Below are 19,398 nucleotides of genomic sequence, written 5' to 3' on the forward strand. Positions count from 1 at the left end.
AACACCAGCAAGGTTTTAATAGTTTATATTTCCCAGCTTAAGCTGTTTAATGAATTTATTTTCTTTGTCGGGTCATGGGTAAAATGTCTGGAAATAAAAAAGGACAAAAAACAAACCACAAAGATGAAGAGGAAACAGGCTGTTGAAAAACTGTGTGCTTCCTTTCCTGACTGGCTTCCTATTTGTGAGGATAGTGTGTGTCTGGCTGTGAGCTGGCAGGGTCAACAGCAGTGACTGAGCTCCTTTGACTTGCACAGACCAGTCAACCTCATAAAAAGTAATCTTATTTCCTCTGCCAGTTTGCTAGTGAGCCAAACAAAATTGGTCCCTTTGCATTACATTTCTCTGAAGAGATTTTATATTAACTGTACACCACAGTGATCACACAGTTTTTGATGCTTACAGTAATGTGTTAGTGATACAGGAAAAGCACAAAACTTTGCTAAAAAATTATGTGCATGATTGCAACATATTTAACATACAAACGTCAAAGCTCTACAAAATAAAACAACAAATTCACGATTTAAAGATTATTTAACAATATAATAGTTCACCCAAAAATAAAAGTTCGCTGAAAATGTACTCACCCTCAGGCTTTCTTCATCTGAACAGATTGAAGAAATTTAGCATCACACCTCTGCAGTGAATAGGTGCCATCAGAATGAGAGTCCAAACAAAAACATTACAATAATTCACAAGTAATTTACCCAAATAAAGTCCATGAATTAATAACGTGTGAAGTGAAAAGCTGCTTGTTTGTAATAAACATCCATCATTAAGGCTTTTTATGTAAAACCTTTGCTTCCAGCTTAAAAAAAAAGATCCTCTATTCAAAATATAGTAAAAGAGTCATTTTGTCTGCATCAGGAGAGAAATATGCACAGATCAAGTCCAAGGTGGAGGTGAGGTGAGAGGACAACAGGGAATGGACTTTTCCCACTGGAGAAAGTGTTATTCTGGATTATAGACTCCTTTATAGTATTCTGAAGATAAACTATAGTTTAAAGCTCATTTTAAAAGTTATTTATTATTATTATTATTATTATTATTCAAACATGCAGCTTTTCACTTCACAACAAGACATGAATTGATATACTGGAGTCCTGTGGATTACTTGTGGATTATTGTGATGTTTTTATCAGATGTTTGGACTCTCATTCTGACGGCACCCATTCACTGCAGAGAATCCATTGGTGAGCAAATGATATGCTAAATTTCTCCAAACCCATTCCAATAAAGAAACCCAACTCATTTTGGATGGCCTGAGGGTTAGTAAACTGTATAGCAAATTTATTTTTCTGGGTTAACTATTCCTTTAAATGAAAATCGCACACTGGTTTCCAAAGTTATATGTAAAAAAAATAAGTAAACACACATAAATGCATTTATATAATCTTTTATAGATTTGTTATGTATACTAATTTACTAATTAGCCTAGTTAAATTAGTAAATGTAATAACTAATTTATGTCTAATTTATGTTTATTTAACATTGCAAACAAGTATAAAAAAATGCATTGCTGGAAAAGTACCTCGGAACACTTTTAAAACTCACACGTAATGAGTGGGAGCCACCACTTTCTGCTTTAGCAGGCGCTTTCACTCGGAGACTCGAGGAGCCTTTCTTGAGCCAGAGCGAAAACTTGCCTGCGTTTGTTTCTTCTGACAGCGGGACGGTTTGCTAGGATCTAGAAACAGTCGTGTCGTGGCAATCGCACACCCATTGAAACTATGTAGAGATGGAGTTCATGAAACTGATCGCAGCTGTTTTGGCAGTTTGTTTCCATCCCTGCTGCACATCAAGCGCGTTCGGTGGTGAGTTTGTGCTTATATATGAAAAATGTCGGTTCATACACGGTGATATTCAAATGATCTTACTCCGTTAGATTTTGTATGCTTCTTAAATGCACAATATTTAACAGTAATAGTCAAATAATACGATAGCTTCGGGTAAGAGACTGTGCAGTCTTTTAAAATAAAGATTTCTGAAGCCTTTGTGTTGCAGAACCATTAACGAATATACGCGTCTGGTGATGCAACAAACGTTTAACCACAGAGTTCTCTTTATGTACAGCGCTGTGTTTATGTACAGTTTTTGGGTTTTATTTTTAGGTCACAGCTGTTTTGTTTTGTTTTTTAGTCAGGGAGGATATGGCTTCTGGCTGTCGCACACATGACTTTGCTTGAGAGGATTTTCCGCCTGATAGTTTGTGAAAGTTCTGCTGGTTTCTTCCTCTGTTTGCTCGTATATGTCCCTGTGCCAACTTTCCTGTAACGGTTCTTACAATATTTCCATAATAGTACTTTAGGTTCAACACTAACTTCAGTGCTTTTTGGTGATGTGGTTTGCAGATCACAGGATATGCCGGAGAGGGACAGAGAAGCCCTGCTATAAGATCACAAGCTTCCAGGACATCGGGCTCAGAGCAAGCTTTGAGGCAGCCAGACAGAAATGCAGGGAGGAAGATGGAGAGCTGCTCAGCATTGAGACTGAGAATGAGCAGCGTCTGGTGGAGAGATTTGTTCAGGAGTTCAGGGCTTCTGATGGAGACTTCTGGATTGGGCTACGAAGAAGCCCTCAATATAATGCTGATTGTTCATCACAGTATTACTGGTTGGATTACAGTCAGGCCAAGTTCAGGTACAGTATGATATTCGCAGTAATAACATCCTGAAATATTCTGACAACTGATTGAATGAAAATTACAATTCTTCCATCATTTCCTCATGCTCCTTTTCTTTACAAAACGGCCTCAAAAACTTCATAAAAGTGGTCTGCATGCCAGTGCTGTTGCTATTGTTAATTGATAAAACTCCATACTACCAAAATAGTTTTTGGTAATTGTAATAAAGCTGAAATAAAATAAAATATAGGCTATATATATATATATATATATATATATATATATATATATATATATATATATATATAAATTAGAAATGTCACATTGGCAAGTAAATGAAAAACACAAAAATTGCTAAAACTTAAAATGAAAGCTGTAAATGTAAAAATAAAAGCTATTTGACAAAATAAATACTGTAATAGTATATGAATATAATTCTGTATTCTATTAATGTATTCTGTCTTTTAATCATTATGGTGAGTAAATGATGACAGAATTGTCATTTTTGGTGATCTGTTCTTTCACTGAAAGCAAAATACTAAAATGTGAATGTATAGAATAGAACTATTTAAAAAATGACAAAAGCACAACATAATTACTAAAACTTAAACTATAATGAAAATGCAAGCTGACAATTTAAAAATAAAAGCTAATTGTAAATAAAAAAAATAACTACTGTAAATACTAGAATAGTATATAAATAGTATTCTTTTCTTAATTAATGTATTCTATATTCTAAGACTTCTGAATCATGAAGGTAAGTAAATAATGACAGAATTGTATTTTTTGGTGAACTATCACCTTAGTAGTAAATGTGATACAGAATTTTCAGTGAGTCTGTTGTGCTTCCAGGAACTGGCTGGTGACAGAGCCCTCGTGTGGCCTTGATCAGTGTGTGGCGTTATTCTACAGGCCCTCATCTTCTGCTGGCCAGAAGGAGCACAACCTGTTCAAGTGGACAGACTACAACTGCAATTCCAAGAATAATTTCATCTGCAAGTACTCAGACGGTAGGCGTTTGCTTATGTAAATCTTAGCTGTCACATTTAGATATTTGATAGGCAACAAATCTGAGACAAGCATCTTTAGTGTAAACATATTATGTAAGAGGACTTCAAATGTAAACTGTGCCGCCTCCTGTATGTGTTTAGAGAAGCATCCTGTCCCCACTCCAGCAGGAAATATCACTACACTCACAGGTACAAGTCCTTCAACTTTATCTGTTGCGTTTGCTACTTTTTTTCTGACCCAATAATGGTACTAGTAATGTTATGTTTTACTTAATAATATATAGTATATTAACATGAGAGTGTCTTGTCTAAATTATAGTGAGATATTAGTTTTTTTATAGTAATTAACTGCCATTTTTATAGTATCTTTAATTACAGATTAAACAAAATTATAGCCCACATAAATGGAAGATTAAATGGATAGTTCCCCAAAAAGTGTAAATTATCTTATAATTGACCAGTGTTATTATCATTAACTAAAACTATTTAAAATGCTTTTTAGTAATTGAAATAAAGATGAAATAGAATAAATATTAGATGGAAAACTTAAAGAACAATTAGAAATGCTGCCTCTGTAAAATCAGATAAATAAATTGAAGTACTTAAACTGACTAAAAATAAAACGGATATACTGTAAAACTAAAGCTAAATAGAAATGTTAAAATTAAAAATTAATTAATGTAATTATATGGAAAAACAATATCATTCTGCTAAAATTCTTAGGTGCTCCAAGGAGGAAATAAAAGTATATAGGTTTAAAAGGACAAGAGGATGTGTAAATAAGGACAGAATTTTAATTTTGGGTTGATTTATTAGTTTAGAAAGACAAATAATAATGCTCATGATGTCCTCTAGTGGTGGAAGTGGAATTATACTTTTGCTCACAGTAGTCCAGCTCAAAAACCCATAATAGGTCAATCATCAAGGCCAAACACCATAAATGATTATTCATCATTCACAGCAATTCTTGTTTTTAGGTACTGATGAGCTGACTCTGGTGCCAAAGCAGCTGGCCATTACAGTGGACAATGACAGGATAAAAACTGAACTCTCTGAGTCATCAGGTATTTTTTTTTTTAGAATTGAATATTGGTTGAATCTATCCATCTATTTGTATATGCGTGATTATCTTCTGGACATAATTGTTTTTTTTTAGTAATTATGGACTTTGTCTCAATTTCTATTTCAGATGACACTAATATTTACTACATCCTCCTCGCCACTCTGCCTGTAATGCTGCTGTTGATATTGGTGGTGTCAGGGGTTTTCAGTTTCAGAGTCATGTCGAGGAGGTGTGTAAAGCACTGCAAACATTTTTATCATTTCTTAATTTGGTATTCTCTGTGAACTATTTTGTCTGTCAGCCTGCCATACAATACTCTCTGGCTTTGTCTTTGCAGGAGGAAAGAGCAGAATGAAATCTATGCTGTGCCAGGACAGTGGGTGCGTCCAGTAGCTCTGAAAAGTCAAAATGATTATAAACACAACAATAAATCCAACCACTCTGGAGATCATCTGGAGTACATGAGCTCTGAAATTAACAGAACATTTAGTGTGACGTCCACAATCAGTCAGTTTGAGGACTACGAGAACGTCCCGAGCCGCCCCACGCAGTGCGGTTTTGTCACAAATGACATCTACGAGACCTGCCGGAGCTCCTCGGTGGTAGAGGCCGGATGGGTGGACAATGACATCTATGGATACTAAAAGCCTACACAGTGTGTATACTTATTACTGGAAAAGTCTCGCCCACTAGTGTGACTGGCGCTCCCACCATGTCTGCTCTTTGATGTGCACCATGTGACCCAGTGCGGGGGCCAGTGGGGGTCTAATGCATGGGGTGTACAGATTCCCATAACTGACTATACAGAGAAGCATAAAGGTGTCATCGGCTTGTGAGAGCTTCCGCTGTGGAAGCTGGCATCCTGGCATGGGACCTTCAATTTGGACATTAACAAAACAGTGCGCTGACCTCTCAGTCCATCTCAACAACATCCTTCTGTGTCTCTGAGAGTGGCCTCTCTAAAGGATACCTACTGGTTTTTAATGAATGGTAGTTGCTTTGTAAGCTCTTTTGTGTAAAAACAGAATTAAAGGATTTATACGTATAAAACATTGTAACACATTGAATGTATTTTGCTTTGGGGTATCAAATTATGAGCAGAAAGATAAATATTTTTGTTGTATTTAGATTGTAAATGATATTTTGTCTATCCTTATAATAATAATAATATCCTTTTATCATTCTTAAGCACAGAATAGCTTTTAATTAATGTATTTTTGTTTAATCAGCATTGTCCGCACACTCCTGGACAACCTGGAAATGTCTTGGAAATTTATAATAAGGCCTGGAACAGTGATTTTTTACTAGTAATGGTTATATATTAACTAATTGGTAAGAACTTGACTGCAAAAGTCTTGGGAGTGGCCGGACCTTGACACAATGTAACTCTAACACATGCTTTTATTTAATTGTACTTGATAATACTGATTTGAATAAACGTTTTTGAAATCTCATTCAGTGGCTTTTGTCATGCTGAGAATATCTCATCGTCAAATGACACTGCTGCATGCTTGTGTCTTCACATCGGGTTCAGATGACTCATTTTCCAATCCATTCTGTTATTTCACATTTTGTTCCCTTTTAGTGACTGCGTCAGTGTCAATTTATTACAAATATTTTGAGCTAAACGCGATTCTTTGGAAATGCATCATTATTCGGCTGAGTTCCCTGACGTCATCACAGCTGTTTTATTAGGCCTGAGTGACTGCAGTGCAGCACGTGACCGTCAGGTGTCGCCATATGATAGGCCACCTTAAACGGAATTACGTGCAGCTTTGAGGACATATTTGTTGCACTTATGTCATGGAGGTGTTTAAATTTCATTTTCCAATACAAATCATGCACCGTCTGTAATGCGTTTCTACGCTTACATACTCTTGATATGAATGACTTGTTGTTGAACTGTTGTTTAAACTGTTGAGGACTGCACAATACGCTCTCCCTCAGTTGATTCTTCAAAGGCACACATTTAATGTTTGTACCAAAATTCTGCTTTATATGATTATGATTATGTAACTGAACAAATAAGTGCCACACCCGCTTTTATGTCTATATGGATGCAAACACTGGTCTTAGTGGCCTAGATGTCAAAATGTGATTAGTGGAACGTGATTAGATGTGGAAGTGTTTAGAGAAAAAAATAATACATTAAATTTTAAATAAAGAAAAATTTAAAAATTTATTTAGACACCTTGAACAGTTCTGAAATTATCACAGTTTATTCACTATAGTTTAGAAAATTGTAATATGACAAGAATTAAGTTAAACTTACATAAATATAGTGTCAATATGCACAAACTAGTAAAAAATATCAAATAGGATACCTAGTGTGTGAATGTTTTTTGTTGTGACTGTATATGAATGCATCTAACAGTACAGTACTGTAATAATGTAACTTATCAGAAACTAAATATTTTCCAAATAATATTTTTTCACAGTATACATGGGTTCTTTACGCAGAAAACTAAAAATGTTTCCGCGTTCGAAGAACGTAATGTTTGGAAGCTCCATGAAATCTAAAACACTGAAAACCCCAGAACTTAAGATATTTTTGATTTGAAGAGACTGTAAAGCCGGGAAAACACAGCGTACCGCCTTCAAAAAGCGAGCACGTCCCCGTCGGCTCTCATTCCTCGACTGAAGCACGAGAGACTTTATCACAGACTTTCACAGCCAGCGCTCGAGAAAACACAGCGACGCTCCGGCCGCTGACGTAAGAGGTGGCTCTAGTCGCCTTGGAAACGAATTGGCACTCTCTTGTGGAAGCGCCTCGAAGCCCCGCCCCCTGTGCAAATACCCCCATAGGCTCTGACGTCAATGCACGTCAACCAGAGAACCTGATGCCTCCTGCAAGTCAACTCGTGTACTCTCGCAAACACAGCTGAAATATTAGCGCTCTATTGTATTGAAGGAGGTGGCGTGACACATCGCCGCGTTCCTAAACGCTCCCCTGCTTCTCCTGCTGAGTTTGAGCGAGCACCCTGGCCGGCACGCTGGCATTTCGACACGTTTTAGCCTCTGCTGACCTCGTTATCTTGAGGCTCAAGTGGCAGGTCTCTGTCTTCTCACCCCAAACCCTAGTGTTTCACTAACAGCATGGTCATGGCTGACTGTCACCAAAAGCCAGTGCTCAGGGGTCCCGTCCGAGTGGGCTTCTACGATATCGAGCGGACTCTTGGAAAGGGCAATTTCGCTGTTGTGAAACTAGCAAGACACCGTATAACCAAGACAGAGGTGAGTTTGATAATATATCTGCTGCTCATCCCTATAACTAAATAAATAACTAACCAACTACCCCTTTGTGCATCGAACAGAAAAACTACGATATAGCAAGTTACAGCTGTACTCGCACTGGCTTGATTGTATCATACTATTGTTGATAATAGTTATGTGAGAACTTAGTATCTTTGGGTAACAAACAACCTGTTTGTCTGAAGCGGTGTGGATTTGATTTTTAGGACCGTTTTATAACTTCTAATCATGGCTGATTTTTTTGTGTTTTGAATATTTGTTGATCAAAATGCAAAATACTTACATGTTTAATTAAAAAAAAAATTTTTTTGTAAAATAAAACCATCAAGCCAATATCCAGATATATGTAGGCATTTGTGTTGCTTCAGTTTTATTTTTATTTTTATTTTTTTTTCATGTTCTGAATCATGTTTACTTTTTTAATAGTTTTTATGTTTATAACCATTCGTTCAGACCCTGGTCCGAAGTGTGTTGACTACAATTAGCTGAAGCCTTTGAGCAGCAAAGCCACGTCCAGCAGCCCAACGCCTCAATTGAAATATGCAGAGTATTTCAAAAGGGCAGGGTGTCCAAAACTAGTTGTCAAAGAAAGACAAAGGCTGTGTATAATAGCAAGAAATCATGCTGGTTTAGTGCCCTTTAAATGTGGGCCATGCTGTTGTGCATTTTTGCAGTGGTTGCATAAGCAAAGGGTGATTTTGTGATAATGGATGTCATCTCATCCCTAAACCTGAGCTGATGATTGTCTTGCATTCCTTGCAAAAAAAAATCCCCTGCAGAGCTCTGTTTGCATGATACAAGGTTACCGTGGTCACAGAAAATGTCATAAATAATTAAAAAATATAGTTACACTCTAAAATGTTTGTGCTTTGCGAGCGCGGTCTGCATTAAATGATTTCTAAAAATCTAAGCTATTGAACTTAGTGACATTGTGTTGCTTTGCAGTAAAGTTTTGGTTCAGGGTGTTATAACAGTACGTGTGAGCTGTAATTTACGCTTGGCCAGAGAGCTGTGTTTTTTAAGACTGTCTGCAGATGTAGAATTTAGCATTGGAGCACTGTGTGGAATTATGCTATTTAACAGGATTATGTTGTAGACGGTTGATACATCTCTGCAATGGCTGCCTCGAGGCGGCTTCATATCTTTGGGGATGACACTGTCTCAGCGTCCCATCAGTCTCTTGTGTTTTATGATTTCTCTGTTCTTCCTTGGAGCTATCTTAAGAATACACATGCTGTGGTAGCATGTGTCTTCTGCTTTGTGTATCGCCTGCATTGTTCATGGCTTCAACGGACAGTTGGATCACTGTTACTTCCAATGAGAATGACTATCCACATTCACATATGACAGCTGATTCATAGCGACGTGCTCTAATGTTTTCAGTCAGTTACAGCCAGGCTGGCCTGGGGTCAGTGTGAGACAGTTTCAGTCCAATAAACAGAACTGTCACTTGTCAAGTACATTATGTCTTTCTTGCATTGATCGCATTTATCATGCAAATGTTTTAATGCCTTTCAAATGTAAACATTTGGATTCATGTGAAAAAAAAGATTGTTATAAAATCTACTGATTTCAACTAGATGCTGCTTGGCAAACAAATGATGTTTTGTTGAAATTGCTGGAGAACAAACCTTTAAAGCATCAGTTACAATTATAAAATATATATACACACGTGTGTGTGTGTGTGTGTGTGTATGCAATTTGTGCTTTTTTTCATTATATTATGTAATTTTTCTTCTAGCCCTGAATTCTTGTAGTCCTTACCAATATTTTCTCTGGTCCCACAAGTTTATTTTTCAGAACATTATTATTAGGTTTATTATTATTATTATTATTTTTAATACAACAGTGTTGGAAAAAAATATAAATTTTGGTAGGGCTGGTGAAAATGTTGACAGGGTAAAAATCCAACCTGACTTGACCAGCAAAAAAAAATTCTTATTGTTCAGCCTTAATTTGGCATTTAAAAATATTTGTGGTTTAATGTACATCAAGATTGACTGATATTTTTTTCAAGATGTCTTTATACATTGAAGATTCCTTATACTAACAGTAGGAAGTAAACTGAAGGACCAAAGTGTTGTAAATATTCATAACATAAATGTTTTATATCCCTAATGATATAAAACACAGGTCAAAGTCTTAACTGTGGGATTTGTTCTGTTTTTTTCCGCTTCTGTGTACTTACCTGAAGATGATTATTATACAGTCAAAATGGGGATTAAGGTATGAGTGGTTTTGAAATGATAAATTACTCCTGTTCTTCTCCCATTTGTCTGGCAAATGTTGAAAATCCTATGGGAAAATAAGATAATTTGGATCATTATCCTACTTTAGTAAGCCGTTAACCAGACACTCAGGTGCGTATTAGCTTTGCTCACGTGTATTTTGCCTTTGATCTGCGCTTGGGCTTGTGAAGACTGGATCGACCTGCACTGCAGACAGTAACAAGACTAATGAATTTCACAGAGTAGCTCGACGCATTAGGCTCCGTGCCAATGAAAGTGTGTCTCTGTGCCTTTGGTTCAACAGGTGGCTATAAAGATCATCGACAAGACCCAGCTGGATGCTGTGAACCTGGAGAAGGTCTATCGTGAAGTACAAATCATGAAAATGCTGGACCATCCGCACATTATTAAACTGTACCAGGTAATGCTTCTCGCTTTTAAGTCAATTTGGATAAAAGCATCTGCTAAATGTCTAAATGAAAAAAAAAAAAACTATAAAAAAAAAAAAATAGTAAGGTTTTATGAGGGATGTACCAGTGTGGAATTTCTACAGCTTGTTGTGGCTGGTACAATAACTGATTTTAAGTTTTGGCTAATTAATTAATAAATAACACAAAAGTAGCTTTTTTATAATCTTATAATTGACTTGGTACTTGACCACTTGAGGAGTTACATGGCATATTTCCTGTATTTGGAAGTGTTCAAGTGAGGATGAAGACCACAAGTGTGTCTAGAACTTTTCATTACCTGATGGGACGCACTTATAATGTTTTATAAATTTACATTTACATTTAAAATCAACTTCTAAAGGTCTGTTTAGTATCCTAGCCTGTAACATGATAAGAATCAGTTGCAAATAATGTACAAAATAAATGTCACCACTACTCCTCTTTGCACCAATAAAACGCACAACACTTTATTTTTCTACCAAATTATAATAATATCTAATTATTATATTAATATTTAACTTACACTGGAAAAGTTTTCATGACCTCTTGAGATATCTCGGCAAAAATCTCATGATTTATTCTAGAACATGATGCATGATGGGATACACTAAGCCTCGAATAGCACTCCGTAGTGGTATTCAAGATAGGGGGGATTTAGTGTGCGTTAAAGGCACTGCGCTTTGGCGTTTTTAAGATCTGGGACAGTCTTGCATACTTATTTCCTGTCATTTGCGCGAGCTTTCAAATGGCCAAGACCACAAGTGTGGGTATTAGGACAAGGCAACAGTGGAAAGATGGGTTGAGATGTCTGTGTGTGGGAGTGTGGACCCAGGACTTGTTCTTGCATTAATACACACCAAACAAAATGGAATGAAACAGACACTCATAGCGTAGGATGCTGAAAAAACAGCAAGAGGCAAGACAAACAAAGAAGTCGATTATTAAATAATTCCAGTGGCAGAACATGCAAACAGCCCAAGTCATATACAGATGTGGCTTTTTTGTAGCGTTTTCACTCAATGGTAACTATTATGTAAATGATACATAAGACTGTAAGGTTGGGTCTTTTACAAAAAAAAAAAACAATAGTAATAGCAAATATAGTGTCAATGTCCATATCAACAATTTAATATTCATAGTAAATAATATATGATACACCATGCAGTTTTCACCATGTTACCAGCCATTAAGCCAAGGTAATAGCTAACTGTTTTTTTACAGTAAACTTTTACATGAACACATTAAAGTTGTCCAGCTAGAAAATTCTTGATCTAGAGATCATTCACACTTTGGAGTCAAAGTCACACAAACACTTAGAAGATGAGATAACTTCTCCCCCAGTGTGACTTCACTGCAGTATTATGTAAGACTTTAGGTTACTTTGGTTTTCGGGAATGGGAATAGCGCTTCCTTATTATACAACGTAGTGGCACCAGTCCAAGCCCTTGCCGTGGAATCGTAGTGTATCATTATTTCCAATGGTTACTCCATTCAAACTGCATGGGTCAATTAGTAATTTCCTTTCAGGCTCATAAACCGAGTGCAGCTCTGCAGGCCTTGTCATCTCATCCCTCTAACCCCCGGTTTCCCTCTGCCCCATCTGCCACGGCTCAGGGTCCTAACACCAAGCAGCTGCTCCGCACACACACCCTCATGTAAACGTAATGCAGCAGGTCCATAATTACTGTGGTGATCTGCCTCTAGTCACACGTCATACATCACCAGCATTACATGTCAGCTTTTTCTTTGGTCATATCAGATTTGATCACGTGCATATGCAGCACACATGCAGCACACATGCATTTCAAGCTCATTATATTCATAATCAAATTCTTTATAAAGCATGAATATATTAATATATTTAATATATATTAAAAAAAAAAAACACTATATAAAATGAATGTAAAAGCACTATATATCTCAGAGAGGTTGCCACAGTTCTTCTGGATTGAGTCTGTCTCAGTTTGTTCTGTTTCTTCATGTCATTCCAGACAGACTGATGATGGTGAGATCAGATCTCTGTGTGGAGCACTGGCTGCTGTCAGACTCCTTGTGCAAACAAAAATCTCACTGGATTATAACCGTTAATGGCAAAATGATTGTTTGGAAATGTAAACTGATTCCTGCTACTGACAGGCTACAGCAAAAGATAGAAGACTTAAAAACATTTTTTTAGTTGGTAAAAATACTAATGTTCTAATAATTTTGGCCACCAATGTGTATAAAATCTTACATATACATACGGTGTTGTGGTAATGTAATGCGACGAGTTACATAATCAGATTACTTTTAAAGTAACTGGTAAAGCAACGCATTACCTTTAAAGTAACAACTAAATATCTAGGTTTTTAAAATGTATAAACTTTTTTAAATAAATAACGAAAGTTACTTGGTTATTTATTCACCGGCACCTCTTCTGTCCCATTTTAAGAGATATTAGGAGTAAATTGCAGAGGCACTTCGTTTATTTTATTAATTTCACTTTTGGTGTGAAAGGGCCAAATATTTAACTTTTGGGTTTTTTGTAATCAAAAAACAAATAAGTGTGCCTAGCCCAGGTAAGAAAAAGTAATGCAAAGGTTACATAATGCATTACTTTCCATAAAAATTAAAGAAATAGCACAATTAGTTACTTATGAATTAACACAATATTGCAATGCATTACTTTTAAAAGTAACACTGCATGCACACACACAAACTTTAATCTTTTTTTTTTTTATTACCGATATTATTGGACTATGTTTTACAAGAAAATATTAATTATTTTAGTTTTTCTACATCAGATGTTTCATTCAATGTGTTACTTGTACACAAAGTGTTACGTTTTTGTAATTGTTTGAGAAAATGACTAGCAATTGTTTCTACAATAAATTATTTGCAGTGTATTAGAATAGGCATATTACGTAATTTCTAATTGATTGATAGTCCAATTTTTAATTTGAGTTTTTCCAGTTATTTGCTTATTTGGCAGCTGATTGGGACAAGAAGTGCTTTGTGATCGTTGTGTTCTGAACAGCTCTGAGATCACAGCTCCCATCAAAACATGTTTCTGGAAAGGAGAATTAGTTTAGGAGTTTAAAAGATGATTCATATTCTGGCCTAGTTGCTGATTTTATTAGTCAACTCTGTAATGCCTTTAAATGGCAAGAGCTGGAAAAAGTTTACAAGTTGAGCCCAGATAAGGCTGATTTCCACAAAACCCTCTCTGTACAGATGAGGCCGATGTATCAGTAAAACTAACTGACTGTATAAATGGCCGACGGTAGTGTTTATGTGGGACTGTGAATGTTTCTGAATTATAACATGCCGCTTCTCTTCACTACATTTAGGCCTATTAATTTTTTTGTTTTCTTTTTTGCTAATTCTGGAGTCCGCCCATGCATTGCTTGCTCTGACATGACATTGTGAATCGAGCCTGCGAGTAAACCAGCATCCCACTCTGATTCATGTGTTTCATTATAATACTGTGAACTCAATGGGATACTTCAGATTTCAGCTGAATGTAGCAGTCATTTTATCACTCAACCCACTTTTTGCACTAGCTTTGTGGTTCATGTGTATTTTAGATCTATGAACATAATCAAAGACAGGATTTTAACCATAACACATTATTTTTTCATCCTCACGCAGGTCATGGAGACCAAGAATATGCTGTACCTTGTGACAGAATACGCCAAGAATGGGGAAATCTTTGGTAAGTGGTACCTTATGGTGCGATGCTAATTTTGGTACCTGATATGAAATATGTCCCATAATTAATCATTTGTATTGTAATAGCTAGCAACCAATAATACTCACAGGGCCTTTATATATACGCATCTATATATTATTGGATGAACGTTGAATTCTTACATGAGTTCACAGAATCTACAATTTTGAAGCCTTTTTTTTTTTTTTTTTTTCAAAAAGCTGACTACCATATTTGGATGTTGTTGTTCTTGCTCTTGTTGTTGATTCACAATGATATGACGCTTTGCTTATGCTGTCTGGCAGCCAGATCTACCTCTTATCAATTTCACTATACGTTTATCCTGATTCCACATCACTGACACAGAGAAAGTGTGTATTCAGACTAACATCTTGGTTTCAGATGATAGAGACAAAGGTCAGGCTGAAATTAGCTCAGGCGAGACAAACACAGTCTGTGTGAATAACCATCATAGTCACAAGCAACAAATGTGTCTGCGATGATGATCATATTCTGACAGCTCAGCTGTCTGTCTTTCCGTTGCTTTGGAGTTCTGTTCTGTCTGACACACAAGCTCGGAGCTAAGAGCAAAACTGAAGGTCAAAGAAAATTAAAGGAATAGTTCATGCAAAAAATGTATTCCATCATCATTTATTTCCTACTCCCTTTATTCAAAGCCTGAGTTACTGAATACAAAGGAAGAATTTTTTAATAGAGTACCAGTACTGGTCACCTGTTTCAGTTAGAGTTATTGGGGACTGAAGTTTTAAACTAAAGGGTTATTTCATTAATTACTCGCCTTCATGTTGTTCTAAATTTGTAAGACCTTTGTTCATCTTCAGAACACAAATTGAGATCTTTTTGATGAAATCCGAGAGCTTTCTGACCCTATATAGACAGCAATGCAACTGAAAAGTTAAGGGCAAGAACGGGTGGTAAGGACATTGTTAAAATGACATCAGTGGTTCAACCGTAATGCTATGAAGCTACGGGAATACTTTTTGTGTGTAAATAAAACAAAAATAATGACTTTATTCAATGATTTCTTCTCTTACGGGTCAGTCTCTGACTCTATTCATGAGAGTATCGTGACACATGGACTGTTTTAAAAATGTCCTTACTACCTTTCTGTGCCATAAACATTTAATTTCTGTTTCTGTCGATGGAGGGTCAGAAAGCTCTTGGATTTCATCAAAAATATCTTAATTTGTGTTCCAAAGAGGAACGAAGGTCTTATGGGTTTGGAATGACATAAAGGGGAGTGAGTAATTTTCTGAATTTTCATTTTTGGGTGAACTAAGCCTTTAATGCTTTAAAAAGCATCAAAAAGCCCCACAATAACAGTCCATTTGACACATGTGCTATATTCAGTTCTCCTGAAAGTCATATGATCACTTAATGAGACAAATGCACTTAAATTTAGGTCATTATTCACTCTTCCATTTGTTTTTTTTCCTATGAATCTACTGTATGACTTATGAGGATTTCACTGTAGCAATTCACTTGTATTACGGTTATAATATTCTTGTGAGATATTCAAACAGAAGAGTCATAAAGGTTTGCAACAACATGGATGTAAATAATCAGAATTTTCGCTTTTAGGTGAACTATCCCTTTAAAAATCACTTGTCTGTGATTCTTGAAGGTGAAAGTGGTGTAAAAGTAGTCACTTTCAGTGACTGATCTCTTTGACTTTGTAGCAGCAGCTGCTGTGCACCACCTGTGAAAACTCACATAATCATCACACATTATTCTTACATAACATTGTGTCTGTTTCACAGTACACGGCAATGTGATATGCTACCAAGAAATTGTTCCTACCCTGGGGAGCCAAGTTTTTTTAATTTGTAATTTTTTGTTTTTAATGTGCGTTCACAGTTTTAATGCATTTTAAGTGAAATGCTGTAATATAAAGCCTATAGATGGAGTAGCCCCACCCACAGTGAAATACTATTGGTCCAAAACTGAATTGGCTATAATTGGCTGTTGTTTTTCTCTGTAAACATATTTGTCACGCATATTCTGTTTGACCAGCCACCAATCAACACACTCATACTGGTAAAGTGTTTTATTGCTAGACAATAAAACAGACATTTAGTGGGATTCTTTTACAATCTTGCGGTTGCGTTTTATTTGTGTGGACACTATGACCCTGGTGTTGGATGTGACAACAGCCTCTCTGGTTTGAAAGAGATGTAAAGAGTGATGTCATGGCTGGGGCAAACCAAATTACGTGTTTCCCACCCAAGTGTACTATGGGGTGAGATAACAGACAAATGTCCAATAGAGACTTGAAATTAGGTTTCTGAGGTCAAACAAATAAAAAAATGTGAATATGATTATGCAACTTATTTACAGCATGCCATCGCTATCAAGACTAAAAGTCTCCAGTTAATCACAAATTATGAAAGATACTTTTTGGAAGCATTAAGACCAAGTGATGTGTTCTTGCATCAGAATGAATCTAAGCTATCCTAATGTAACACAGGCACTCACTTCCATCAGATAATCTTCAGAGGGATAGAAGAGAGAGCTAGAGCAGCATTTGGTGGGTGCTGGGTTCGGTCCCCCGTGGTGGAGCTTAGCAGCGCAGAAGCCCGCCACGAGAGCCTGTCTGCTCCACCAGCACCGCAGAGCCGAAGCATTAGAGGGACCTGGAAACTGGGTCAACCTCGAATAAGTAGAAGCTGTAGAACACACAGGCAAAGCAGGAGAGAGAGGGAAAGCTAAGGGACATTGATTTGAATTTTGGAAGTGGAGGGGAGAAATGTAGGACATGCATATTTTAGAAAATTATATATTTAATGTGATATATTATTCTTTGATTTCTTAAGTTTTTATATGCAATTTAATATCATAAATTGAGAGCTGTTTGATATATTTTTATATAAAATATTTTTTCATATAGCAAGAGTATGAAGAATTATGGTGAAAGAACCATAGAGAAATTGATATGAAAAGCTTAAAATAAATGGTCATCTAAATAAAGAAGAATTAGAAAATACCATGGTATCCATTCAAGTATTTTGAAAAAAATTTCTAACTCTTTTAAAATTATTTTATATAATCTGAATTATATATTCAGAAATACTTTTGAAATGTAACAAAATATTTTCATTTCTAAAATATTTTATCTAATAAATGATCTAATTTAACACTTATTTTTTATTATCAGAAATGCTTCGTTTTACTTATTTTATTTCAGTGAATTAAAGTTGGTGGAACACTTAAAATACCATGAGTTTTTTGTAAATGACAAATCTGCTACAAGCTTCAGCTAGTTCATGCTTTAAAACCCCTAATACACAAGCCCCATGTGAAATGCACCTTGCTGAGAAGAGAAGTGCTCTTTCTCCTCTTGCGTATCTCTTTAGTCAGTCCATGTGACTGGTGCGACTGCCGCTTGTTTGTAAGGGTCAGCTGAGAGCAACTCCAGTTGTACTACTTATAAAGTATAAGCAACTTTTATTAGGTCAGCTGGCCAGCTCAGGCTCTTTTAGGTCAATCTTGTTATGCTCACATGGCTAAGAGACTGAAAAAAATCATGTAACAAGCGCATTTTAGAGGCCTGATGTACCTGGTATGCTGACACCAGAATGATATGTTGTTCTGCTGGCCAAAGTCCACAGTCTGTGATTTAGTGAGGGTGATTACAGTCGGTTGAGTGGTATAAAGTTGAGTGTATGAACATCTTATCTCAAAGTAGATTCCTGCTGGCCATTTGACACAAATATGAGACATTCTTATGCCAGGTGTGTTTTTTGATTAGCGACTTAGTCCTAAAAAAGTTTAAAATGGAGCACAATTTCAGAATGTTGCATCTGGTATCTAATTGGTTAGCTCATTGAATTTGACATTTGACATTATTGTAGTGTATGTATTTAAACATGTATGTATATATATATATACACACACACACACACGTTTGTTTTTGTGAAAAGTGGGGACATCCCATAGGTGTAATGGTTTTTATACTGTACAAGCTGTATATTCTATCGCTCTTCACCAACTCTACACCTAACCCTAACCCTCGCAGGAAACTTTGTGCATTTTTACTTTCTCAAAAAAAAAAACTCATTCTGTATGATTTATAAGCGTTTTGAAAAATGGGGACATGGGTTATGTCCTCATAAGTCACCCTCTTCTTGTAATATCTGTGTCATACCCATGTCATTATACAGAGTTCTGTCCTGATATGTCACAAAAACATGCCCCCCCCACACACACACAGTGCGTGCATAACTATAAGGCAAGTTGATATTCACATTAAAAAAAAAATTGCCTAATAATTTTGTACACACACTGTATGTTATATTGTTTTATATAGTATTTATTTATTTATTTTATAATATATTTTCTATAGTACGGTGTGTTCCCGCTGCAAAATTTTGTTGGCAAAATCAATCATTTCAGTAGGAATCTGTGCGATTGGAAATTCCATGTGAGGACAAAAAGTTCCCCCGTAGATTTTGCACATTTTCAAATCATGTGAATTTGCCAACGAAAAATTGCTTTGAAAGTGACTTCTGTCTGAGCTGTGTTCATATACATTTCTAAACTATTGACAATCAATAGTTCCTTTATTGCCAATAAAATTTTGCTGAAGCTATGCTAATGTGACTACACCTTAAGGCTAGGTTATCCAAGGTAATTCTGCGATCACAAATTGCTGTCTGTTTTTGATTATTGATTTTGATATTTGAAAAACAGCTTATGTAGAGAATGAAGCCTTAAACACACTGCCATGTACCACAGTCGCTCTGCCAGCCCACCTCAATGTAATCCCAAGGCGAGTATGGAATGGAATGTGTGAGTGCTGTAGGTTTGGCTACAGGCCGAGGGCCAGGGACTGACCCAGTACTCTAGGGTGTGGTGACCACATGATTACACCATGCGGGGGGATGTTTACCCCACTCACACACCACAGAGCCTTCTTATTGTGGCTCATCAATCTCTGCCACTTGCCACACCACTCAACCCGGAGCCTTTCCCGGTATAACATGTGGTCATGGTTTTCAACCTTTTTTTTGTGACCCATATTACCCATGCAAAATTTTTCATTGATTCATCATGTCCGTACTTTGT

General features: G+C 36.3%; 2 protein-coding genes across 2 annotated transcripts in view; both read left to right on the top strand.

The window, feature by feature from the left end:
- Positions 1–1,562: 1,562 nt before the first annotated feature.
- laynb (layilin b) lies at positions 1,563–6,150 on the top strand. Its single transcript, XM_059514481.1, has 7 exons — positions 1,563–1,814; positions 2,352–2,640; positions 3,476–3,633; positions 3,775–3,822; positions 4,611–4,697; positions 4,823–4,925; positions 5,034–6,150. Exons 1-7 carry the CDS (start codon positions 1,739–1,741, stop codon positions 5,338–5,340), a joined length of 1,068 nt encoding a protein of 355 aa, XP_059370464.1. The 5' UTR covers positions 1,563–1,738; the 3' UTR covers positions 5,341–6,150.
- A 1,362-nt stretch (positions 6,151–7,512) lies between these two features.
- The window catches only part of sik2b (salt-inducible kinase 2b), a 44,623-nt gene continuing 32,737 nt past the window's right edge, over positions 7,513–19,398 (top strand). The window contains exons 1-3 of the mRNA XM_059514483.1: positions 7,513–7,930; positions 10,481–10,597; positions 14,256–14,319. Of these exons, the coding sequence (XP_059370466.1) occupies positions 7,793–7,930; positions 10,481–10,597; positions 14,256–14,319 (319 nt within the window). The 5' untranslated portion in view covers positions 7,513–7,792. The remainder of the gene's footprint in view (positions 7,931–10,480; positions 10,598–14,255; positions 14,320–19,398) is intronic.

Source organism: Carassius carassius, chromosome 28 (genome assembly GCF_963082965.1).
Source record: "Carassius carassius chromosome 28, fCarCar2.1, whole genome shotgun sequence".
NCBI classification, from domain to species: Eukaryota; Metazoa; Chordata; class Actinopteri; order Cypriniformes; family Cyprinidae; genus Carassius; species Carassius carassius.